Source organism: Saccopteryx leptura, chromosome 2 (genome assembly GCF_036850995.1).
Source record: "Saccopteryx leptura isolate mSacLep1 chromosome 2, mSacLep1_pri_phased_curated, whole genome shotgun sequence".
In the NCBI taxonomy this organism is placed as follows: Eukaryota; Metazoa; Chordata; class Mammalia; order Chiroptera; family Emballonuridae; genus Saccopteryx; species Saccopteryx leptura.
The window spans coordinates 332,096,202-332,122,978 of NC_089504.1; the positions used below are offsets into that span (position 1 = coordinate 332,096,202).

Sequence of the window (26,777 nt, forward strand, 5' to 3'; positions counted from 1 at the left end):
GCCTCACTGGGTTTCTAGTCACCTTCATTGAATGCTGCCTTTCTTACTTTCTTCTTTGGCATAATTGATTTATTTAGCCATTATTTTGCTGAACTCTTTTCTTTTCTAAACTACATGTTACATGGTGGGTGGGGTTGGATGGAGTCATTACTCACTGTAGTTTGGGCATTGATTGTGGATTGTAAAGCTGTGAGGAACTTTTTAGGGTAAATTGCTAGAGCAGAGCCAGGTGAATATTCACAAGGAATCTTCCAAAGAATTATGACTTATTGTCCTCATTTTTCAGTACTGAATCCTCAAGATTTGAGTGATGGCATTCATGTTTGCATTCTGGAAGCTTGTCAGGAGTCCAAGTGACCCTTCCTATTCTGGTTACCTCTCTGCCATACCTATTTCATAACTTTTTTTGGGGGGGCATTATTTGCAAATGCTGTAAAACTCTTTTTAAAACTCTCCAGGTTGCCTGACCTGTGGTGGCGCAGTGGATAAAGCATCAACCTGGAACGCTGAGGTCGCCAGTTCAAAACCCTGGGCTTGCCTGGTCAAGGCACATATGGGAGTTGAAGCTTTCTGCTCCTCCCCCTCTTCTCTCTCTCTCTCTCTCTCTCTCTTAAAATGAATAAATAGAAATAATTAAAAAAATAAATAAAAATAAAACTCTCCAGGAAGCCATAAAATGAAAAGAACTTGATTCAATCTGTTAATATGGAAGCTGCACACTTTTCTGTCTCTCTGTTTCCCATGTCAAAAGAGCTTTCTCTGAATCTGTATGTCTACAGGCATTACCTCTCATTAACTCTTACTTTAAGTCCTAAGTGTTCCTAAAACTTCACACGTACCAGCAAAGGCGGGTTTCAAGCTCTTGGTCTGAATCAGCTGCCAAATTCTGCCTGCTCTATCAGAAGGAATGTAGCTGTATTAATTCCTTCTCACTGTTGCAGCAAAAACGTCCTTCTAGGTTGGCTAATGAGTATGCCTCCTTCCTTTTTCTTCTCCACAACCTCAAGTAACTTCTGATATAAGACATCCCAAGTCTGGTGATGGAATTTTCTAGAGCTTACCTGCTTGATGTAATTAATAAGCTGCCATTCTTGTCTATTCTTCCCTCAAATATTGGGAAGAAGGGAGACTTCCCAAAAATTCTGGCAGAGCAATGTAGAAGAAGAAATCTGTCCTACAAAATCTACTTGTAGCTTTCCAATGAGATGCTGGAATGGTAGGACCTCCTCTACTGGGGCCCATTCCTGAGGGACTCAGCTGATGCCAGCATGCCATTCTATTGTCAGCAGTTCAGGTTGCCCAAGAGGGGACATATTTTTTCAATAATCTTGGAATGAGGCAGGGAATTCTGAGCGACAAAAATAGCAATCCAGAGACACAGCTAAGGTGGAAATGGCCAATGTGCTTGGTAATTGATTGACTGATTGATTGATTTCCCAGGAAATCTGTAGGAGTGCCATTTCTAAAATGCATGGGTATTTTCTGGGAAAAGTTAAGCACTCATTTAGAAGTGTTTTCATTTTTCCCTGTAGAGAGTAGAAATGGTTTGTTGTCTGTCTTGCCAAGATGTATTGATAGAGCCCCCAGGACATTTCTTTTTTTTTTTATTGATTTTAAATTTAATTTATTTATTTTGTCACAATGACAGAGTCAGAGAGAGGGACAGACAGGAAGGGAGAGAGATGAGAAGCATCAATTCTTCATTGTGACACCTTAGTTGTTCGTTGATTGCATTCTCATATGTGCCTTGATGGGGAGGAGGGCGGGGGGAGGCTACAGCAGACCGAGTGGCCCCTAGCTCGAGCCAGCGACCTTGAGCTCAAGCTGGTGAGCTTTGCTCAAACCAGATGAGCCCGGTCTCAAGCAGGCGACCTTGGGGTCTCGAACCTGGGTCCTCCACATCCCAGTCCGACGCTCTATCCACTGCGCCGCCGCCCAGTCAGGCAGGACATTTCTTACTCTAGAGAGCCATATAAAGGTGGAGGGAAAGCAGAGCTCTCTTCTGGAGAAGGCCAAGCACTTCTGTAGATTGTTTTCTCATCTTCAGAAGATAGTAGTTGTGTTATAATGCTATAAAGAGCTTTGAAATCAACTCAAGAATCTGATCTCTCCGTTTAGTCATTTATCATCTGTTTGACCTTGGTGAAGAAAGTTAACTTATTCTCACTGAGGTTTAGCTTCCTTGTCTATAAAATGGGGAATGTCACTGCCAGTTCGCAGCATTTTTCTGAGTTTTAGATTAGAAAACATATGCAAAACATCTTGCACAGGGGCTTGGTATGTATTAGGTACGCAGTAGATGTCTAGTTTTCTTTATCAAATTAGCCTCTAAGTTACAAACTCTTAAAATCTAAAATGATGAGTCAAACTAGCCTATCAAATGCCATTCCTCTATTTAAAATTTTTTTAACAGTTTTGAGCTATATTGATGTATTTAACTACACATATTTTTTTAAATTATTTTTCTTTATTTATTCATTTTAGAGGAGAGAGAGAGAGAGAGAAGGGGGGGAGGAACAGGAAGCATCAACTCCCATGTGTGCCTTGACCAGGCAAGCCCAGGGTTTCGAACCGGCGACCTCAGCATTTCCAGGTCGACGCTTTATCCACTGTGCCACCACAGGTCAGGCTTAACTACACATATTTAAAGTGTACAATTTGCCCAGCCTGTGGTGGCACAGTTGTTAGAGCACCAACCTGGAATGCTGAGGTCCCTGGTTTGAAACCCTGGGCTTTTTTTGATCAATGCACATACGACAAGCAAGCAATGAACAACTAAAGTGAAGCAACTTTGAGTGGATACTTCTCGCTCCTCCCCCACACACCCTCCTGCCTCTTTCTTTAAAATCAGTAAAAAAAATCATACAATTTGGTGAATTTTGACATATCTATACATTTGTGAAACCATCACCACCATCAAGATAATAAACCTAACCCTCACCACCAAGTTCCTTGTGTCCCTTTGTAATCCATTCTTCCTTAACCTTCCCCTCCCAATCCCCAGGCAACCACTGGTATGCTTTCTGGCACTGTAGATTATTTTGCATTTTCTAGAGTTTGACAGTTTATTTGTGTCCTGACCCCCAGTCTGCCTGTCTTCTGTATTCCGCATTCCGCATAGTAATTTTGACGTTCATCCATGTTGTCGATAGATTCAGTACTTTGTTTCTTCTTGTAGTAGTCTTCCATTGTATGGATATGCTACAGTTTGTTTATTCCTTTGTTGATGGACATTTGGGTTTTTCTAGTTTCTGGCTGTTATGAATAAAACGGCTATAAACATTCAAGTGTAAGTCTTTGTGTGGATATATGACTTCATTTCTCTTGGGTAAATACATAGGAGTGGTATAGCTGGGTCATTTGGTAAATGTGTGTTTTAACTTTTTAAGAAACTTCCTAACTGTTTTCCAGAGTGCTTGTGTTATTTGTGTATGAGATTTCTCATTACTTCACATCCTCACCAACACTTTTTATTCTCTGTCTTTCTAATTCTGGCCATCTTAGTGGGGGTGGAGTTGTTTTTGTGGTTTTGATTTCCCTAATGATTAATAATATTGAGGGTCTTGTCATAAGCTTATGTACTTATTTGCCATCCATAAAGCTTTGCCTTTTTTTTTTTTTTAAAACTTAATAGGTTGAAAGAGTTCTTTGTATAGTCTAGGATCTAGGTATGAGTCCTTTGTCAGGTATATATTTTACAACTATTTTACCCAGTTAGGAAATTTTCTCTGGTTTCTCTTTTTATTTTTGTCTTTTGAAGAGCAAGTGGTTTTTATTTTAATAAAGTCTTTTTTTAAGTTTGATCTTTACAGATTTATTGGCAAAGGGGCAACTTAACATGGTATTGTAGTTTATGCTGCCAATTTTTAAAATTTCCTAATATCCATTTGATTAATGGTCCAAAGCAGTGCAGCACTGAAAACACATAGGCAATTTCATTTATGAAGAAAATATTTATGAAGAAAACAGCCTTACCTTAGCTCATGTTTTAAGCAACTTTTTTTCCCTGACTGCCCCTGTTAAAGAATGTACCTATCATTAGTTTGAGATTTATACGTTTACTTCTTTTTTGAGCAGCAAGAACATGTTTAAACAGCTCACTTAGCTTCTGCAATTCATTCTTCTTGTCGTCTTTCTTCACTTTCTCATCACCTTCACTTTGTGCTGCTTTGCATGGATTTTACTGATCCGATGAATCATAGCCTTAATGATGAAGTTCTCTTGCCTTGCTCCTTGTTCTTTAGACAGAAATTCTGTCTACAGTGAACTTTCCCCGTCTTTTTTTCAATTTTCATTTTGTTTGCCCCTGGCGGTTTCTTGCTCAGTCCAGATAAGGAGCCACACAGCGGGGCAGCTCCGGCAGCTCAGGCCAGGCAGCACAAGATGAGAACAGGAGCTGCAGCATCTGTATTCAGTGGTCGGCTAATTGAAAAAATGTCCCCAAAATGTCTAAGCAGCTCTTTTCTATATAAAAGAGTCTGGAATATTGTGTCAGATCTCTTTGGATTTTGTTCGTTTGTTACTTTTTTAAAATGTTTTGTTTTGAAATAATTATAGATTCACAAGAAGTTGAAAAAAATTTACAGGTAGGTCCTGTACACTCTTCATCCTTCCTTTTGTAACATTAGAGTCTTTTTTTTTTTTTTTACAGAGACAGAGAGTGAGTCAGAGAGAGGGATAGACAGGGACAGACAGACAGGATTGGAGAGAGATGAGAAGCATCAATCATTAGTTTTTCATTGCGCGTTGCAATACCTTAGTTGTTCATTGATTGCTTTCTCATATGTGCCTTGACCATGGGCCTTCAGCAGACCGAGTGACCCCTTGCTGGAGCCAGCGACCTTGGGTTCAAGCTGGTGGGCTTTTTGCTCAAGCCAGATGAGCCTGCGTTCAAGCTGGCAACCTTGGGGTCTCGAACCTGGCTCCTATGCATCCCAGTCCGACGCTCTATCCACTGTGCCACCGCCTGGTCAGGCTGTAACATTAGAGTCTTGCGTAACCATCGTTCAGTATCAACACCAAGAAGTTGACATTGGTACAATACACAGACCTTATTTAGGTTTTACGATTACACATGCACTTGTTTGTGTTTGCACATGTAGGTTCTATGCAATTTTATTATTACACAGGTAACTTCATGTAACTGCTACAACAATCAAGATGCATAACTCTTCTATCACTATAAAACTTCTTCATGTACCCCTTTAGAGCCGTCCCTGCCCTCTTTCATTCCCAAATCCTAACTCCTTTTTTCCATCTCTATAATTACATTATTTCAAGAATATTATATAAATATGATCATACAGTACATGACCTTTTGAAATTGACCTTTTTTACTCAGCATTATTCCCTGATGGCCTATCCCAGTTAACTGCATATATCAGTAGTTCCTTTCTTTTAATGGCCAAGTAATATCTCCTGATACAGATGTTCTACAGTTTGTTTAACCATTCATGCATTGAAGGACATTTGGGTTGTTTCCAGTTTCAGGTTATTATGAATATTTAGGCTATTATGAATAGAGCTGCTATGAATATTTATGTACAGGTTTACTTGTGCAAAAAATAAGTATTTCTCTGGGATAAATTCTCAAGAGTATAATTGTTGGGTCATATCATAAGAGCATTTTTTTTTAATATCACTCCAAAATATTGGTTTTGTTTGATATTTAGTTTTTTTAATAAATAAATTTTTATTTTAATGGGGTGACATCAATAAATCAGGGTATATATATTCAAAGAAAACATTTCCAGGTTATCTTGTCATTTAGTTCTGTTGCATACCCATCACCCAAAGAGAGATCGTCCTCCGTCACCCTCTATCCAGTTTTCTTTGTACCCCTCCCCCTCCCCCTCTCCTTCCTTCCCTCCCCCCAGCCCCCGTAACCACCACACTCCTGTCCATGTCTCTTAGTCTCGTTTTTATGTCCCACCAATGTATGGAATCCTGCAGTTCTTGTTTTTTTCTGATTCACTTATTTCACTCCGCATAATGTTATCAAGATTCCACCATTCTGCGTGCCCCCATAAGTGCATTTTTAAAGTGGCTATACCATTTTACATTGCATCAGCAGTGTATGTATGATCCAGTCTTTCTGCATCTTTTTGGTATTGTTACTATTTTTTATTTTAGCCAATCTGGTAAATGTTTAGTGATACTGCATTGTAGTTCTAATTTTCATTTCCCTAATGGCTAATGATAGTGAACATCTATTCATACGCTTATAATTCACCTTTATATCCCTTTTTTTCCTAAGCTTTTATATATTAATTTTTCAGAGAGAGGAGAGAGAAGGGGTGGGGAGCTAGAAATAGCAACTCAAGTTGCTTCACTTTAATTGTTGATTGATTGATTGAGTGATTGTTGTACGTGTCCTGACCAGGCAAGCCCAGGGTTTCGAACTGGTGACCTCAGCATTCCAGGTCGATGCTTTATCCATTGTGCTACCACAGACCAGGCTTACCTCTGTGTGTGTGTGTGTGTGTGTGTGTGTGTGTGTGTGTGTGTGTGTATTTGTAAAATATCCGTTTAGATCTTTTGCCCATTTTCTAATTGGATTGTTTGTTTTCTCCCATCCAAGTACTGCATTGTTTGTTTTCTTACTGTTGTGTTTTAAGAGTTTTTGTTTGGGGTTTTTTTTTGTATTTTTCTGAAGCTGGAAACAGGGAGACAGTCAGACAGACTCCCACATGTGCCCGACCGGGATCCTCCCGGCATGCCCACCAGGGGGCAGTGCTCTGCCCATCTGGGGCGTCGCTCTGTTGCAACCAGAGCCATTCTAGCGCTTGAGGCAGAGGCCATGGAGCCATCCTCAGCACCCGGGTCAACTTTGCTCCAGTGGAGCCTTGGCTGTGGGAGGGGAAGAGAGAGACAGAGAGGAAGGAGAGGGGGAGGGGTGGAGAAGCAGATGGACTCCTCTCCTGTGTGCCCTGGCCGGGAATCGAACCCGAGACTCCTGCATACCAGGCTGCTGCTCTACCACTGAGCCAACCGGCCAGGGCTGAGTTTTTTTTTAATATAGTCTAGATACTAGTTCTTTGTGAGATGTGTAGTTTGCTAATATATTTTGCCAGTCTGTAATTTGCTTTTTAATCCTTTTAGAGAGTCTTTTGCAGAGTAAAAGTTTTAAATTTTTATGATATTCAGTATATCAGTTTTTCCTTTTATAGATTACACTTGAAAATTTTTTTCTGTTCTTCTCCTGTAAGTTTAATAGTCTTATGCTTTACATCTAAGTCTTTGATTCAGTTTTAGTTCAGTTTTACATAAGGTATGAGATGTAAGTCAAAGTTCATATTTTTGTCTGTTGGATGTCTAGTTGCTCCAGCACCATCTATTGACAAGGCTGTCTTCTCTTCATTGACTTAACATGGGGAAGAATGATTTCTCCCGCTTTTTTCTTCTTTATCAGAATTGTTTTAGCAATTCTAGGTCCTTTGCCCTTTTGTAGAACCTTTAAAATAAGCTTGTCTTTGTCTACAAAACTTTTGCTGAGATTTTGGTAGTAACTGTGTTAAACCTATAACTCTGTGGGAAAAACTGACATCTCTACAGTGTTGAGTTTTCTAAATCATAAAGGTGGTAAGTTCAGATATTTAGGTCTTCTTTGATTTCTTTTATCAGCATTTTGTAATTTTCAGCATAGCGATTCTATACAATTTTGTTAGGTTTATCCCTAAGTATTTTATTTTCATTGGCCTTATTGTAAATGGTGTTGTGTTTTAAATTTTGGTTTTCACATAGTTGTTATCTCAGCTTTTTGTGCAGAATTGTGGTTTGGGTAGTCTGAAGTTTTCATGTTCATAGCAAAGGATGATAGAGCAGTTGGAGTTGGAGTTTGAAGCTGAATTTCAGGCTATGGATATTGAAAGCCAGCTATGGAAACTATAGCTATAAGCACGGACAGACTTGAATTCAAATTCTAGCTCTGACACTAACTGGCTCTATGTCCTTGGACAAGTCATTTAACTTCTTTGAGCCTGTTTCCTCAACTGTCAGAAAGGGAGAATAATACTTCTTTGCAATCTTTTGTAAAGCTTTGAGATAATATACATAAATGTTTTTGTGCCTAACACAGGTCTTAATATGTCTTAATTATTCTTTCTGGCCATAGTGGATTCATGTCGTTTATGGTTAGGATTCACAAATGAGATATCTCGGCAGGTATACTTACTGTTAAGAACAATAGACATTTCTTGAACCCACCCCTTCATAGTGCAAATTTTCAAGGACGTGAAGTCTTGACATAGCTCTTTTCCTCAAGGAGTTTATTATTTTGTTGGGAAACATGTTACATGTATAAAAATTCCAGGACAAGGTATTACTTGTTAAGTTTCTAATGCAAGGGGCAGACAGTGGGTATATCAAAGAACTTTCTCTTCCTGGGTTTTGGTTGCCCTTTTGGACCCTGTTCAGTGAGGTGGCTTCTGGATGTTGCCGATGGGAGAATGTGTGGGGGTTGGAGAGGTATGTATAGATTTAGGGGAAGGGAGTCATGTGGGAATATGTAATTAATTTTTATACTTTCCCCAGTAAACCATCTACCCTTTTTATGATGTCATGAGGGATTCCTTAATTTTGCAGCTGCTTCCTGATTACGTCAGAGAGGAGCCTCTCACCCCACAGCCTGGAGCTGCTCTCATACAAGAATTGAAAACAAATGAAGTGCTGAATATCTAATGGCTTCCACAGGGAGAGCCCGTTCAGACTTCCCAGGCCTCCTTATACAAGGTCTTCCTCAAGTATTTCTGACCCCGTGAAGTGTCTTTGTTCTGGAAAGACAGGACTGGCCCAGAGCCTAGTGGGCAGGAGCCTGGGGACTCCTTGATGCATACCTCCTTCCCTCCAGGTGTTCTGTAATCCCAAATTTCTGCCCCTTTCCTGGATCTCATTTGGTTGGTGTTACCATTTTTTTTAAGGTCTCAGGATCCTCTGCAACCTACTGAGATTATCAGTGAGTTTTTGACCTGTCCCATCATCCCTGTCCTCCCCTACATCATCTCCATATTCTCTTGAGTTTCTTTCTGCAGCATTTCTGACATCTGTGCACTCCTTTACAATCCATTTTCCACCTTTCTTATAAGAAAGATGTTACAGCTGTGGCTGAATGGCTCAGTTGGTTAGAGCGTCATCCCGAGGCACAGAGGTTGCTGGTTCGATCCCTGGTTAGGGCACGTACGGAAACAGATTGATGTTCCTGTCTCTGTCTCTCTCCTCCCCCTTCTCCCTCTGTCCCTCCTTCCCTCCCTCCCTCTCTCCCTTACTCTCTTGATAAAATCAATAAATAAAATTTTTTTAAAGAAAAATATTACATTTATTTGGCATTAAAAAGTGTATGTAGTACTATATATATAATTTTTTTTGTTTTTTGTTACAGAGACATAAAGACAGAGAGACAGATAGGGACAGACAGACAGGAAGGGAGAGAGATGAGAAGCATCAGTTCTTTGTTGTGGCACCTTAGTTGTTCACTGATTGCTTTCTCATATGTGCCTTGACCGGGGAGGGCTACGGTAGACCAAGTGACCCTTGCTCAAGCCAGCGACCTTGGGTTCAAGCTGGTGAGCTTTTGCTCAAACCAGATGAGCCCACACTCAAGCCAGCGACCTTGGGGTTTTGAACCTGGGTCCTCTGCATCCCAGTCTGACGCTCTATCCACTGCGCCACCGCCTGGTCAGGTCATATAATTCCTCTTAATTTAAACATGACCTTTTAGTTTTCCAACTAGTCTCCTTCCTTATTACCTTTTTCTAGCTATTCTAATCTGTCCTAAATGCTTTAACTAGGTGAATCTTCTTGAAATACTTCTGCTTCATTTATAAACCTTGAGCAAATCACTGCTTGTTGGGTCAAGTCTGTACTCCTTGCTTTGGTTTTGCTGACCTCGTGTTTTGTGATCCCCGTTACACAGCAGGCTGAGGACTGGGCTTGCTACCTGGGAACATGCCTGGTATGTTCCTACCTACATGTCTCCTTAGGACACACAGTCCCTCCTTTATCCTGAAAGTTCCTCATTGTTTATCTTTTGCAGTCCTACTCAGAAGTGCTCTCTCTTCCCTGAAACCTCTGATATACACTGATTTTTCTTTCCCTCTATGGACAGAAAACATCTCGCTTCCATCTTCCTTAGAGCATGTAATAGATCGTCTTGAATTATAGTTATTTTGATATCTGTGTGTTCTTTCTGTCTTCATTAGATTATCATCCTCTCATGGACAGGATCCTGTTTTCCTTTATAGCCTCCAAAATTGGGCACCCAAATAAATATTTTTGAAAATAATGGAAGAGGTCACTTTGTTAGGAGGTGGGATTTCCTTTGCCCCCATATCTACCTGCTAAAAGAAGTCAGATTTTTATAATCCTAGAAAATCCAAAGGAGATATAATAAGGGCTCTTAGGGAGGAAACATCCACATTCTTCTATCTTAGCTGTACCCTTTTTGGGGCTAGGTCGTGGCTTGCCTTCCACCCAGTCAGCCTTACTATGTTCTTCCATTATGCACAAATACTCTTCTTAGGTGTATTGGTTCTTGATTCTTCTGATTCATTTATTCTCCTCAGGTAATGAAATTATGCCCTGATAGCATGGACAGCTCTGCTTTTGCTCTGAGATTTTGTCTGGTTTGTATACAATGACTGCCTCCTCCACCTTCTCTGCAGCCAGCAACTGCCACAGAGATGTCTGTGGCTCAAACAGCAGCATTTGAAAGATGTTCTCTCTGCCCACTTCCTGTACACAGTGAGGTTTTGTTGGGCTGCTCAGGAACTGTGCCAGTCTTGGGTCTGACTGGTGATTAACTCATGAGAAAAGCAGCCTTATGTCTGAAAGATAAGAGCCAACAAATTGCTTCCAGGTGGTATTAGTTTGGAGGTGACTGACCATTCATTTCCTCTCCTTGGGAAGAGCTGGTCAAGAGGGAATTAGTGAATAAGTATTCTTGCCTGCATTCTTCTCCAGATGTTAGTGAAACAACGAAGCAAATAGTTGGTTCTTTCTGCTAGAATGGACCCCAGTGCCCTCTGAATTCCTTCTGCTGCTGTCAGGGTATCAGACTTATGTGTAATCCATCTTGTGTCTTCTCTTCATTATTCCTTTTCTCCTCTTGCCAGGAAGCTGGCTGTGTGTACCAGGGGAACTCTGCTTGTTCCATTGCTGCCAGATTTTTTTTTGACCAACCATACCTCATCCCTACTGATACTGATTTTCTCCAAATTTCTTCCTGACTCAGGACTTGATCAGAAGTGATGGTTCTGAACCACTGTCCCTTTGCGGGGCTTAAAGGGTCCAAGCAGGTGGGCCTGCCTCTCCTCCCCTCCTCTTCCTTCTCTACCCCTCGTGCCTCACTCCCATTTCCTGTAGGAGGATGCTTTGCCATCCTGGAGCCGTCAAGCACAGCTTTGCTTTGGCAGCGCTGTCGCACACACACTGGTTGGAGAGGGGACGTGTTTATCACTTTTCCTGGAGATTATCTGTTTAAGCACTTCTCTGACAGTTACAATAACAAGGGCAGTGTGTTGTGTTTCCCAGCAGAAGGACACTTGCTGTTGAAAGATGTATAGCACTAATTAGAAATACATAACATCCGGCCACATGGCAGCCTTCTCCCGGTCGCTCCATTTCCTGATTTCATACAACTTTGACGACAGTTGGTTTATGTTTTCCATGGATATGTTCTCAGAAAAATGAGAAAGTCTCCCTGTTACACAGGAGCGAGTAGACTGTTTTTGCCTGAGCAGGTATTAGGCCACAGGAGTAGTGGGAACAGTGGCCACCTGCCTATCTGAGAGCATGTGGGAAGGAGTAAAACAAAGATAGCCTCAGGTGACTTTCTTGGTAAGAAACATTTTCGTCTGACTTCCTTAGACCATCCCCCTAAGTCCTGAGCAAGCCTGGTTTTGGAAAGAAGGGGAAAGGCTGTTTCACAATGGTAATGAGTTCTTCAGCTCGTCAGGCTCTTGCTACCTGACATTAAGCCAGAGGAACCCAAGCAAATACCAAGGCGAACAATGCTTTTTCCTTCCCCACCCTACATCATTTGTTGGCCTGGCCCAGCCCAGCTCTAGGGATATATATGGGCATTCATCAGACTGGGGCCAGTTTCCCAGTTCTGGCCCCAAAGTGGGTGGACTCTGGGAATCTGGATGCTGTTTTTCTATCCATTTGTCTAAGAGTGAATACTTTTTTTTTCCTAAAGAAGCTCATGCTTTATTTATTTATTTATTTATTTTTTACAGAGACAGAGAAATAGTCAGAGAGAGGGATAGACAGGGACAGACAGGAACGAAGAGAGATGAGAAGTATCAATCATTAGTTTTTCATTGCGCATTGCAACACCTTAGTTGTTCATTGATTGCTTTCTCATATGTGCCTTGACCGCGGGCTTTCAGCAGACCGAGTAACCCCTTGCTGGAGCCAGCGACCTTGGGTTCAAGTTGGTGGGCTTTTGCTCAAACCAGATGAGCCTGCGCTCAAGCTGGTGACCTTGGGGTTTCAAACCTGGGTCCTCTGCATCCCAGTCCGCTGCTCTATCCACTGCGCCACCACCTGGTCAGGCAAGAGTGAATACTTTTCAAGGAGTGGCGTCATGGGGCTTTTTTTAGCCCACAGAGGCCCAGGTGAGGTGAGGAGCATCTCTTCAAGATACCATGGCACTTAATGTATCTCTTAATACACTGCTCACAAAAATTAAGGGATATTTCAAAATGAATATGAAGCGATACAAAAAAGCGTTTGATTTTTTTTTTATTAAACAAGAACATTAGAAAAGCAGACGACAGGCCAAAGAAAATTGTTCAATTATGCAAATGATGCAAAACCAACTTTTTTTTCATTGGTGAAAATGTACTATACAAAAGGCTGAAAGTACTGGAGTGTCTGCACGTTCCCCAATGCCCTAATTTTTGTGAGCAGTATATATAACCCAGTGGAGGCACTGGGTTCAAGTTGCCATAGTTACTTGAGTAAATAACTTTTTATTTCCACGTGATCGAAATGTCCTACTGTTGCAGAAACCCTGTTTTATTTGTAGCTGTGTTCTCCACAATACCCAGCACAGGGTCGAGTATATAATAGGTGCACAGTATGTGCTTGTGGTACCATTGAACCATGGAGATGGGCAGGCCTTTCAGAAAGAACTCCATATTAGGCTGTCAGATGGTTGGCTGAAATTTAGAAGTTCTTATCCTCAGATAACTGTGATATTACCACCTGCTTGATCAGAGCAGAAAAGCTTTAGTGGTCTGTATTTCCTCAATGGGGCAGACCAGGCACCCAGCAGGGAGTGCTGTCAGGCCCTTTCCTGGGAAGGTGGAAGGTGGGGAAAGGGCTGAAGTGATGTAATCATGGCCAGAGCGAAGCAGTCTTGAAGTTGCCTTTCAGCTGCTGCTCTGAGACACAGTTGAGCCCTTCCAGACCTCTACAGCAAAGAGGCTCCCCAGACCTTATTGCAGGAGACTTAAAAAGGAGCCAACCTGGACTCCTAGAGGCCACAGGTATCATTTATTCTTAAGCAGTTCATTCACCCCCTTGAGCCTTAGCCTCCACTTTGAATTCTGAGAAATAGCCTAGCCTGAGATTGACATTTGTTATGAAAGAAACAGGTTTGGTAAAAATCATTTCCCCCTGCCCCATCTTATTCTTACCCAGGCTAATGAGAGTATCTTACTGTAGCCTTGGGTTCCTCTAAATTCTAGTCTCTTGGAGCTACCCCTACCTTCTAAGGGTCTTCGGTGTGCAGGTTACTTCTGCCTAAATGTCCAGTTGATGAGGGGACACTAATGTGTACTTAATGTGTCATCCACCAGGATGTGATCTCCACTTGTCCTGTCCTCACTTCCTCTGGACTTATTCCTCCATTCCAGGTCTTGTTGCTCATTAGAGGCAGGCTGCTGGCAGTGCTTGGTGACAGCCAGGGCTGAGCTGGAATGGTATGTCTAGACAGTGCTGCTGCCTATCAAAGGGTGGAAGGGAGATGTTGCCAACTTTTCTTGGGATGTCTTATACCTCTTTCCCTATCCTGCTTTCTGTGCTCTTTCCTCTGGATTCTTTTTTTTTTTTTTTTTAATTCATTTTAGAGAGGCAGGGGGAAAGAGAGAGAGAAGGGCAGGAAAAGGAGCAGGAAGCATCAACTCCCATATGTGCCTTGACCAGGCAAGCCCGGGGGTTTAGAACCAGTGACAGCATTCCAGGTCAACGCTTTACTCACTGAGCCACCACAGGTCAGGCTCCTCTTGATTCTTAGATGCTTGTTTTCTGACTAACAGAGGTTTAGAGCCTTACCAGTGGTGATCTATTCTGATCACATGGATTGTTACCACTTCCTTATTGCCTGCCACAGTAGAGTTGGGAAGTTAGAGGGTGATATTTGGAACCAGTGGGCATATGGCAGGATGGCTGGAAAGCCACAAAAGAAGAATTGCTACACTAATGCTATTCATATACTATATTGGGACCTTCTGAGCAGTAAAAAGCTGCTCTTTTTACTTCCATGGCTTTCTAAAGTGGTTTGGGTCTGGATTTGTACGCTCCAGTCTTGTGTGCTTCTGAGGCAGAGACACTTAGGAATAACTATTTGTGTAGCATTTCCTGGATTGAAGGCCCCATTTGACAAGACTAATGTCAATGAGGAGAGTGGGGAGAGGGCTCCCCCATGGTTATCAAGGTTAAAATGCAGTCAGGGACAGAGATCAAACTTTTGGCTAATTATCCTTTTAACATTTGGAGATTCTGAGCATTCTCCTGTATTACAGAGGGAATTAACAGGTTAACTGCTGCCAGAGTGAGTCTGTCCCCTGAGTTCATCTCCTGTGTATATTGGGTGTCTCTTCCTCTGAGGCTGCAGATTGGACTGCTGCCTTCTGTTTGTTGCTGATTCCTCTTAAGTCTGGACGAAGTGACTGTTATGGAGGGCCACTCACAGGCAGCATATGCAGGCAGTGGTTTAGGGGTATATATGTAGCTTCTGCCAAATAATAGCTCTGGCCATCACCAAGGTGACTCCTCTCACTGAGCTATAGCCAGAGGAACTTAACCAGGCTGAGAAAGTGAGGGGGAAAAGATGCTAGTATTGGGTGCCAAACTTACTTTTTAGCCCTAGGGGAAATAATTTGTGAAAAGGAACACCAACACAGAAATTGTGCTTATTGTGTCCCATGCACTGTCCTATATAGAAGCAACTGATTCAGTGAAAATAGATTATTTGTGTTGTATAATCTCTTAGGAGGAAGAACATAGAGGAAGGAAGAAGGGAACCAAAGGTTGCTGATTAAGGAAGATAACTTTTAAATTTGTATTTTTGTGCTCTTAATTGGCAATTGTACTCCTGCTATGTATATATTAGACTGAGTTAATTAAATATGAGTTCTTGTTACTATGGCCTCACATTATCAGTAGCCAACTAACTAAAGGCAGAGAGCCTGCAGCTCCAACTTAGACTAACTGGTGCTGGGGAAGTGATGTGATGCAGGACTCACACAGTTGATCCCTGTAATAACCTTTCAAGTGCTTACCCATACACCAGATATTGTGGTAAGTGCTCCATGTGCATTTTTCTGTGTAGCATTAAACTACTCTGACAGAGGGACTGTTACTGCCCCTGGTGTTCACTGAGGAAAGGAGCTCAGTGAAGTGACCAAGGATGTGCCCCTAGTTAGATAGGAAAGCGTGGCCCCTTGGTCCCCAGCATACTGATGGAATTTCATTTGCCTCTCCTCAGACTGCTTCTCAGAGGAGTGTCGCTCTGTGATCCAGGAACAAGCTGCAGCCCTGGGTTTGGCCATGTTCTCTCTCTTGGTGCAGCGCTGCACCCACTTACTTAAGGAGACTGCCAAAGGTAAGCAGTTGAGGGGCCCCCTGACTGGTTGGCTTTCCAGATGCCTGGGCCCTGTTCTAGCAAACTCCGAATGCCATGCTGCTTTCTCAGTGTTTTCACCCTCTACTCAATTCTTCTACTTCCCAACATCCCCTCTTCCTTTTGCCTACCTATCTATGTAGTTCCGCCTCCTTTTCCAGCCTGATTGCCTTTATATCCCTCTTTCTTCATGGGGAACTATTTTCTCCCCCTCTTCTCCTTTAGTAGTTTGGATTTTCACTATACCTATGAGCTGCTGTGTGTTCCTGCCACTTTAAAAACCAGAAAAGTGAATTTCCCTTTTTGTTCCTGATGGATGTTTTGGTTTTCCCTCTTTATCTGTGTCTTTCTTTGTCTGGTACCTGGTGGCTGCTCTGATGGCTGTGGACCAGCTAACTTGGGAGACTCACTGGACCAGAGCAGGGACTATTTTTAACCCTTGGGTTGAGCAGTGTCCTGTATTTTTTAAGGCTGACCCTTTATTTCAGCTCCTGGATTAGTACTTGTGAATAGTTTGGCCCTCTGTTACCCTCCTGCACATCAACATTGTGAATGCCTCCAACCTCTGAAGCTGACTTTTTTTTTCTTCCCCTGGAAGGGAGGGTGGGGGTAACTTTTATTTTGGGAATAATTTCAAATTTATAGGAAAGTTGTAAATATTATACCGAGAACTCTTACATACCCTTCATCCAGATTCTTCGGTTGTTAGCATTTGACCATATTTGCTGTAAGTTTTTTCTCTTTCCATACACACACACATCTACTTATGTTTATTCTTTTTCTTCTGAACCATTTGATTGTAAGTTGCAGACATGGTAGCCCTTTACCCCCAAATACTTTATTGTGTACTTCCTAATAATAGAACATTCTTTTACATGATAGTGTAGTTATCAAAATCAGGAAGCCAAAATTGATATAGTACTATTATTGAATGTACAGACTTATTCAGTTTGTACCAATTGTTCTAAAAAATATGTTTTTATTCTGGTCTAGGATCCAGTCCAGGATCACACTTTGCTTTTAGATGTCATGTCTCTTTAGTGTCTTTCAATCTAGGATGCTTTCTCAATCTTTCTTTTTGTATGACCTTGACATTTTTAAGTGTACAGGTCATTTATGTTGTAGAATGTCCCACAGTTTGGGTTTCTCTGATATTTCCTCATGATCAAATTCAAGTTATGTAGTTTTGGCAGGAATTCTGATGCCATCTCAGTACTGTGCTGAAGGAAAGCTAAAACGGGTCTAGAGGCGAGAGTAGCAACTTCGGCCAGGCCACAGGTGCAGCAGAAACAGCTGTCTGCAGGGGCAGACCCAGTGCACTGGTTCTCTCTCTGTCCTGCTTTTCAGAATCCTCTTAGGTGCTGACACTTGTCCTTCACTCCTGGGCCCAGCTTTGCAGTTGACTTGGCCTCCCTTTTCTAAGAGCTTGCTGCCATCCCAGAGCCCTAGGCCTCACTCGGGCTATAGCAGACTTAGGCCCAGTTCTCACCCTTTGCTTCTGCAGCGCAGCAGTCCTCTCCTGAGGACGAGGATGACCAAGATGACATCAAGGTGTCTTCCTTCGTCCCAGACCTGAAGGAACTGCTCCCCAGTGTGAAAGTCTGGTCAGACTGGATGCTCGGCTACCCAGACACCTGGAATCCTCCGCCCACATCCCTGGATCTGCCCTCACAGTGAGTCAGCCTGCTCGTTCCTTCAGCACCGCTGGCCTTGGCCCACTTATGTTCTCACAGCCCCCCCTCCCAATTCTCTTCTTTGTTTCTCCCACCATGGCCCCTAGGTTCTCTCTTCCCTCCTCATTTGAACTTTGGTTTTCCCCTTCCTTGAACACCTTTCTTGCCTCCTGATGTCTTAGGTTATTTTTACCTGTGCTCTGGTCTGTTCCTCCTCTCTAAGTCTCTCTTTTTCCCACACTCCATAGCTTGCTTTGTTTTGTTCTTTTTCCTTGCTCTTGCTCTCATTCACTTTATGTTCACGCTCACTGTTTCTGCGGCTATCTCTTGATTGTCAGTGTATGTGAGAGACTTTGTCTCCTTTTCAGTTTATCTCTATGCATCTTTCAGACTATCTCTCACTGCCACTTGTGCTGTCTTATGCACTGTCTCCTCGCCTTCCTCCCACAACAACGTTGTAGTGTACAGGGCGGGGCGATGCATGCACCTTTTTATTTCATTCGCTTTCTTCTCTGTCTCATCAGCATACCCCACCCCCATCTCCCTGTCTCTCTGTTTCATTGTGGTGTCCATCAGAGCATTTGTTGGTCTGGAGAGTATATGTATATGCTTGGGTGTGTCTAGATAAATCTGTTTGTGTGTTTGTTTGACTTTTATTTTTTATTTTTTAAAATTGTGGTAAAAAAGCCCTGGTTGGGTAGCTCAGTTGGTTAGAGTATCATCACAATATGCAAATGTTGCAGCTTTGATCCCTAGTCAGGGCAGAGCAGATACAGGAACAGATCAATGTTCCTGTCTGTCTCTTCCTTATTCTCTTGCTAAATCAGTAAATAAAAGTTAAAAAATATATATATATATATGTATATATGGCTCAATGAGCTTGTCATTTTCTATCAAGATTTCTGTACAAGATTTTCCATTTTAAACAATTTTTTAATTTGTGTTTAGAGATAAGAGAGAGAGAGTGAGAGAGAGAGAGAGAGGGGGGAGGAGCAGGAAGCATCAACTCCCATATGTGCCTTGGCCAGGCAAGCCCAGGGTTTCAAACTGGTGACCTGTGTTCCAGGTCAACGCTTTATCCACTGTGCCACCACAGGTCGGGCCCCATCTTAAACAATTTTAAGTATAAAGTTCAGTGGCATTTTACATTTACATTGCTGTACAACCACATATGGTTATTTCCTTTGTCTGTATCTGTGTATGCATTTTTTTGTGTGTGATTTTTTATCTCTCCATGTGCCTGTTTGTGTCTGGTTGTTTCTGTGTGTCTGAGTATCTATCTATCTGTATATAAATGTGAGTGTCTGTTTGTCTCTGGGATCTATCTGAGGGTCTTTCAGTGTGCCTGTTCATGTCTATGTATGTGTCCATGTGCTGTGTTCATTCCTGTATCTGTGTTTATCCCTGGGTGTTTGGGTCTGTTTGTGGGGTTCATGTGTCCCAGGAGTCTGTTTCAGTGTGTGTGTGTGCCCATATCCATGTCTGTTTGTGTCTTATTCTGGGTCCATGTCAGTTCATGTCCTCTTTGGTCCTGCCCATGTCTCTGTGTGTGACTCTGTCCTGTGGGAGTGTGTATTTGTATGTGTGCCTGAATATCTCTCCAAGACTGCCTGTACTGTGTTCATGTTCATCTGTGAGTGGGTCTCTCTCTCGGAGGGGGTTATTTCTGTGTATGTGGATCTGCGTGTATAAACCTGCCTCTGCCTACTTCACCTGTCTCTCTTTGCCTGCCTCACCTACTACTGCCTGTTTGCCTCTACCTCTCCTTCTTGCCTGTCTCTGTCTGTCTTGGCTTGTCCCTACCTGCTTACCTTTGTCTCTTTGTCTGCCTCTGTTTGCCTCTGCTGCTTTTGTGTGTATATATCAGGGGTTAACAAACTATGGCCCATGAGCTAAGAATGGTTTACATTTTTTTCATGGTTGAAAAAAAATTTTTTTTAAATATTTCACGTGTTGCCTGACCAGGTGGTGGCGCAGTGGATAGAGCATCGGACTGGGACACAGAGGACCCAGGTTCAAGACCCCGAGGTTGCCAGCTTGAGCACATGTTCATCAGGTTTGAGCAAGGCTCACCAGCTTGAGCCCAAGGTTGCTGGCTCGAGCAAGGAGTCACTCTTTATAGTCCCCCCGGTCAAGGCACATATGAGAAATCAGTCAATGAACATAAGGAACCGCAACGAAGAATTGATGTTTCTCATCTCTCCCTTCCTGTCTTGTTTGTCCATGTCTGTCCCTCTCTCTGACTCTCTCTGTCTCTGCCACACACACACACACACAAATTAAAATAAATAAATAAATAAATAAATATTTCACACATGAAAATGATATGAAAGTCAGGTTTTAGTGTCCATAATGTCATAGTGGAATGCAGCTATGCTTATTTGCACTTTGTCTATGGCTGCTTTCACACTGCATCAGTAGAGTTGAGTAGTAGTTGTGACAGAGACCTTCCTTATGGACTGCAAAACCTAAAATATTTACTGTAGCCATTACTGAAAAAATTTGCTGACTCCTGATGTATATCCATGTTTCCATGTATCCCATTCTTCTCTGTTTTAGTATCACTGTCTGTGTGTATATTTGTTTTTGCACAATGTTGTTTTAATTTATGTGCATGTAAGCGCCTATCTGGTCGCCTGTTGACTGTCTGTCTCTTTTTCTCCCTTTTCTCTTTCCATCACTGTCTCTCTCTTGGTTTCTCTTTGTCTTTGCCTATTTCTACTTTCCTTCCCTCCCTTTTTCCATTCTTGATATTGTGGTGTCTGGCAGGGGTAGTGCACTCAGAGCTTCTGGCTCTCTTGGGTGTGTATGTATGCGTTTGGTAACGTGTATCCATACCCAGCATCTCCTCATTCTCCAGTGCTCTTCTGGGACAGAGAAAATATTGGAGGATACAGTGTGGAGACCTAGACTTCTACAGACAACACTTCTAAGGAGTGGGGAGGGATGCTTCCCTGGGCCAGGGCCAGCCATGTGAATCTCTTCCAGTAGGTGACCCACAGAGGGAACGCTGCAGCAGAGATTTCTAACCGGCACTTACTGATCTTTCTATGTGGACTGTGTGTGTAGTCTGACTTTCCCCCGGCTTTCCTTCCTCAAATTTCTTTCTTATTCTTCACCCCAGGATGCACTCCTGGACTGTTTGACCCTCTTCCCCTATGCCCCCTAGCTTTAACTCTGTAACTGTGTGAGTGATGCTCACAGCATCAAATAGTTCTCCGCATCCTTCCTGTATACCCTCCTAGGTTTCCAAAATGCACTCTAGGCTGAGGCCTTGTGAGTCAGGGGTAAGCCCTGAACTGGGCAACTGGGGCCACACAAAGGAACTGACAAGATCTTTCAGCTAGGGGTCAGCTGTTTCCCCTGCATGTTCCCCAAGGAGTTAACATATACAGCTTCAAACCTTTCAGACTGTTAATCTATAATACTGACTAGGCAGTTTGCAATTCTGGGTAGAAAATGACAAAGAAAAGCTCAGCTCTCTGCCTGACCTGTGGTGGCGCAGTGGATAAAGTGTCGACCTGGAAATGCTGAGGTCGCCGGTTCAAAACCCTGAGTTTGCCTGGTTAAGGCACATATGGGAGTTGATGCTTCCAGCTCTTCCCTCCTTCTCTCTCTCTGTCTCCCTCTTCTCTCTCTCTGTCTCTTTCTCTCCCTCTCTCTCTCATCTCTAAAAATGAATTAAAAAAAAAAAAAAAAAAAAAGCTCAGCTCTCTGAGCATGCACAGGAGTCACAGAGTGTTCCTCCCTTCCTTTCTAGCCGTTGGGAGGCAGGCTGCGTGTCCCTGAAGCCTGGGCCTTCTTGGGTCACCTTGCCTCACAACCTCTAGTCCCTTAGATATGGTCCATCGAGCCTGTTTACCCATATCCTGGACCATTAGGCATGTGAACTCTCTTCTGTGGCTGTCTCCTTTCATCCCACCTTCCTCTCTCATTCCCTTTGGCTTTTGTTTGAGGAAATGGAAAGCTCACACAGGAAGTGCTGGGCCTCATTTGCTTGAGGTGCTGAGTCTGTTTTTTCTTGGATGCCACAGCAAATGGCCCATTGCCGGCTAATGCAAGCTGCTGCCCATCTTTGGGCAAGAGCTCAATCAGCAGCTGGGCACGTGGTTCCGAGCTACAGCCATCCCCAGCTGGGCTTCACCTCCTGGGCTACAGAAAGGCAGAGGGGGATGGGACACTTAACAAATTTGCTTAGTTGTTTTTAGTTTTTTTCACAGGGGAGAAAATCTGACTAAATAATATATTGAATCTGATTGCCCAGTAAACAAGTTCATGTAGCTGTAGGCACCAGTTACTCTCTGATGAATCCAGTCTAGGTAGAGAAATCAGTATGGTGAAAAATAGAGTCCTCTTCTGCACTATCTGCCTCTGCAAGAGCAGCAGCTGGTTGTCCCTGGAATGCAAGTTTAAGTATAAGGGAGGGGCATTGTTGTCCTCCTGGTGCCTGACCACAGGCATGGTTTGAGGGCTGGTGCCACTGTTGAACAGAGCATACCTGGCATGACCACCACTGAGGGTAGTCCTACCTCGTTGCTTTCAGGTCCAAGCACTAGAAAAGTGGAATGTGAATTTATCTCCTTCCTTTCCATTTTCTCATATGGCTGCCTAATACTTACCTAGTAAATATAGTGGTTGAGAGATCGGCAAGGTATGGTGATTCTCCAGATTTCAAAGTTGTGTCTTACCCCTGCTGATCTACCATGTTATGGAGCCTTTTCTTTAAGGCCATAAAGAATGACATAATCCAGATAGTTCTATAGATGCCAGAATAGTAACCCCTCTGACACTTTTAAGGTCCTTTTGTGATCTTCATTTTGGAGGGTTTAGGAATACTCTCGAGAGTAGGAAGGAAAGGGCTTCCACTTAACACCTCTACTTTTTGCATGTTTTTATTGGTCTTTGCCTGCATTTATTCTTTGTGAAGACAAATTCTTCATTGATAAACTGGCCAGAGAGCCTACATTTTAGTTTGCTTCTCTTCCAGAAACCCCCACCCCCAAGTGTCTCCCTGACACACTTGGACCCTTAATTAATCTTTCTCCCTGTCTCTATTTTGTTACTGTCTTTCCTTCTTGTACAATTAGAGAATCATTTCAAAGCATCTTTCACTTCTTGGGGTTATTCCAAAGCTCATCATTAGTCTCCTTGGTTCTCTCCTCTTGCCCATATTCTTCTTCTTTCTGGTCAAATCTTTTCCTAGGCATAGCCACTTAGGCACACATGGAACACTTAGGATGATGATTACAGAACATCACTGATATTGCAGACTGATAAGAGCAGGATTTCAGAGCTATTTGTGTCTTCCCACACAGTGGCACTTACGTATTTGTGCTGGGTCAGCATGTAAATAGGTTGACTTCCCATTTGTACCTGTTGTAATAAGATAGCTTTATATCCCAGAAGATTTTGATACAGAGGATTATAGCAGGGTGTGAGGAAAGTTGCCTTGAGCCACACTGTAAGAGACTGTCGAGTGATTTGGTCTGTGTAGGACAGACCAGTGTTTGAAGGGGCCATCTACTTAGAGTGGTGGGAAAGGAGGGGGGAGCACAGTTTCTGTGCCAGGTCTCCTATTAGAGGGAAAGGCAGCTACTTCCCACTTTACCAAGTGAGCATGCATAAAGTTGTGAATGTCAGGTGATAGGATCAGAGCAACAGGCTTCCACAAACCTAAGCATAGTGACCTCTTGCATCCCAGGATCTTTGGCAAGGCTAGGGCATTAGGACAGCCTACCTCATATCATAGTCTCTGCTGAAGCCAAATCTTCCCTCATCTTGATCTCTAGTTCTCAGTAAGTGAAAGAGTCAGGGGACTTTGAGAACATCCAAACCTAGCCCAGCTGTGGCAGTTGGTTTATTGCTTTCAGCTGGTACTTGAACCCAGGTCCTGGTCTTGGAGGCTTTCCCAGGTTTAATCCCCAGAGCTTTCTCTGCAGCTGTATGACACTGCGCTGACCCCGAATGAGGATAGGAAAATAGAACCAGTGCCAAGCCAGAGTCTCTTTTTCATTTGGAGTCTGGCTGTCTGCCCATGACCAGGGTTACATAATGGGAAACATAGCTGGGGCTCTGGAGAGCCCGCGTTTCACCAGGCTGCCCAGACCTTCGCATTCTGATGCTATATATCTTCCTAATTGTAGCTCGGATGCATTTATCACACTGTTGGATTGGAGTACTGTTAAAAAAAAAATCTCCAGAAATTCCTGGACTTGCTGCTTTTCCATGGCTTGTCTTGTATAGTCTATAGAGCATGCTGGAAAAGGCTTATAGGAAGCCCTCTGGAGCACTGTCACAAAGGGAAACATAGGGAGTATACAGTAAGCTAATTTCCTCAGGGAGCCTACATGTGTTGACCCTCTAGGATGAAATAGAAATTCTTGCGTTAAAAAACAGCTACTTCACTCACCCTCGTAGGATAGCTCTGAAATAAGAACTAATCTCAAGTCTAATCGGCACCCCTTCAAGGACGCTTAATACATCTTCCCAAAAGGGCATTTTAGGAGGTCACTAAGTAATAGTCCATCAGCACTTCCCTGAAGGAAGTGGTGGTGACTGTGGGAAGCCCCTTTGCTACCCTGGCTCCCCACCCAGTCTCCCTGGCTCCGGGTTAGGGCGTCAGCACTACAGCCTGGCACCAGGGGGTTCCTCTTCCTCCAAGTGCTGAGAGTGGGGCACACGTGATCTCTTTCACGACAGGAGCCTCTGTCCTCTCCCCACTCTTCCCACAGGACTCCTTGTGAGAGGAAGGGGTGTTGGCCTAAGGCTCCAGTCTGACCCCAGCAGGGTACAGCAGCTGACCCCAGGGAGAGTACTTTCCAGCTCTGGGCTGAGGTTATTTGGGTCCAGTGTGTGCTAAACTAAGAAGACGTGTTGGAGTGGTTACAGCTAAAATTTAGAGAGGCAGGAACCGTGAGAATCCGCACCAGGGAGGCCACTGAGGGCTCTGCTCATGCCGTGGAGAAGTTGAGGTCCCCTGGGGGCTGCTGTTTCCCAAACACACAGTGCTGATGGGTTTAACACACCATAGTGATGTGATAGAGGCTATACATATGAATGTAACTTGGGAGAACTGAAATCAGATAAGGCACTGACCTACATAGAGGTTGAGGGAGGCATAGTAGAGGTACTTAAGAAGTCCTGGAATGAGGTTACTGTGACCTGTTGTTGGCTGTAGGGCTCCAGCTGCAGTTCTTAGAACATGGAGAAGTTTATATTCTTGGAGTAGCGTGGGGTGTCTGAATTTCAGAACTTGACTTGACACATTGGGCAAAATTAATTTGTTGGACACTCTCCCAAGGCCTTAAGTTGACTTGTTGGATTCACGTCCATTTCTGCTATTAGCTGCTCACCTCCTGAAGTTTCTCCATTTGGTCCAGAAGTTCTCCAGGGCTACAATGGACTTATGTTGACCATTGAACCCTAGGTGGAGAGTTGTAGGCTAGAGTATAGTGGTTCACAGGCAAACAAGTTTTTAAAAGAGAATATTGCATATTTTAAGACCTTTTCTCTTATGGCCTTTCCCCTTTGTGTCTATAGTCCATGGGCTTTTCTCTTTCTCAGCTTCCTTGTGCCTAGTTTCCATGCCATCTTGGCTGTATTTCCAGAGCTCCTCTCCCCAGGAACCAAAAGACCCAACTCGTTTCCCATCTGTACTGCTTCTCTGATCTTCCATAGCTCCGAAACACAATGCAGGGCTTCTTCTCACTCAACTCTTTCCGGGTTTGTTCTGCAGCTGTGGAGTTTGAATGTTAGTGTTTAAACAAGCTGGTATTACACAGGAAATGGCCACCTCCACAGGCCCCTGCAGGCTTGTAACATGGGGTCATTGTACTTGATATTAATCACTAGTCAGCCTGTTCCCCAGTAAAAAATATGAAGGGGTGTGTGAGGGCTTAGTCTCCCTTAGACTTGCCAGAAGGATGGCCTTAGCCTTGGTCAGTCAGGCCTTAGTACTCAACTCTCCAAACTGTCTCCCATCCTTGGTCCCATCCAGCTGGAGCTTGCAGAAAAGTTCCTACCTGACCTCTTCCCTATAAACCTGGCAGACCTGCCTTTTGTTCTAAGTCCTGGGAAGGAGATAGATTGTTGTGGTATAACTTGCCTCACATATCTCATACCTTAATCTTTCAGAGCATGTTGTAGTTGAATACCATCTTACATGAGAAAACTCCAAAACTGTAGCAACGTGAGACCAGAGCTTCTCAGTTCCTTGGATTGAAGCTACTTTTCTAATGTTGTTTGTAGAACTAACTCTAGCCTAAAGGGTTAATCTGATTCCCCAAGTCAATATCCCCTAAACAACCAGCCAAGAGTGTGTATTGGTTCATTTCTGTGAAATGTGTTTCCCCAGTCACCTGGGCTGGCCTGGGCTGCATTGTATCGGCCAGCAGCTGCACTGCACTCAAACTGACAGCTACATTAAACCTTGGAATTCTGAGGCAATAAAAAGTAAATTAACTCTTATTTTTTTCCTTTCCTGGTGGAGTAAGTGAATGCATGTCTGTGGAGAAGTGAGTGAGCCGTGGTCCTGAGTGCATACCTCTGACTAGCCACTGCTGGTCTGTCCCAAGCTAGGATCTGGTGTCCAGCCAGGGGTCTGCTTTCCTGGTGTGTGGTGTGTTCTGTAAGGTTGGGCCACTGGGTCACCCTACAACTGCTGATCCCTGCTCACTAATCACATCACAGCTGCTGAGAGGCTCCCTTGCCACCATTCTGAGGACCATAAACAGACTCATTGGATGCAGTTTTGTATTCTCTGGCTGCTTTGTGTCTACTAGGTGAAGAATGCACCCTAACTTTAGTAGGATTTTGTGGGCTGTGGGCACTTCCTGAAAATATGAATTGGGACCAGAATTAAGCCAGAGGGACATGGCCAAGCCTATAGCACTCAAGAGGGTTCATTTAGAACCAAAGGTGATTTGTGATTATCTGGAAAACCTTTTAGGGAGTCATTTCCAAAGATCGGGAGCTGTTTAAAGCTCCTCAAAGCCACTAGAATTTGACTTTGGACTACTCAGTCCAGGCTAACCTTGAATCTTTAGACTCCAAAGGCTGCTGTAGGGTGAAAGTGGGAGGACACTCCTAACTGGGATAAGGAACTAGAGCAGAAAAAAACTGAGCTTTCCCCCTTCTACTCAGGAAACCCTATGTTCACCCATGGAGGCTGATTGAGGTAAGCTGAGGTGATGTTGCCCAGGTTCCAGGAATTACCTCATCCTTTTGCAAATAACTTAAGTTTTGAGTTCAGGCATCTC

General features: G+C 43.3%; 1 protein-coding gene across 7 annotated transcripts in view; it reads left to right on the forward strand.

The window, feature by feature from the left end:
• The window catches only part of SMG6 (SMG6 nonsense mediated mRNA decay factor), a 285,008-nt gene that overhangs the window by 110,570 nt on the left and 147,661 nt on the right, over window positions 1-26,777 (forward strand). For all 7 annotated transcript variants that reach the window (XM_066363488.1, XM_066363494.1, XM_066363493.1 and 4 more), the window contains 2 exons: window positions 15,713-15,829; window positions 17,352-17,520. In XM_066363488.1, coding sequence (XP_066219585.1) covers window positions 15,713-15,829; window positions 17,352-17,520 — 286 coding nt within the window. The remainder of the gene's footprint in view (window positions 1-15,712; window positions 15,830-17,351; window positions 17,521-26,777) is intronic.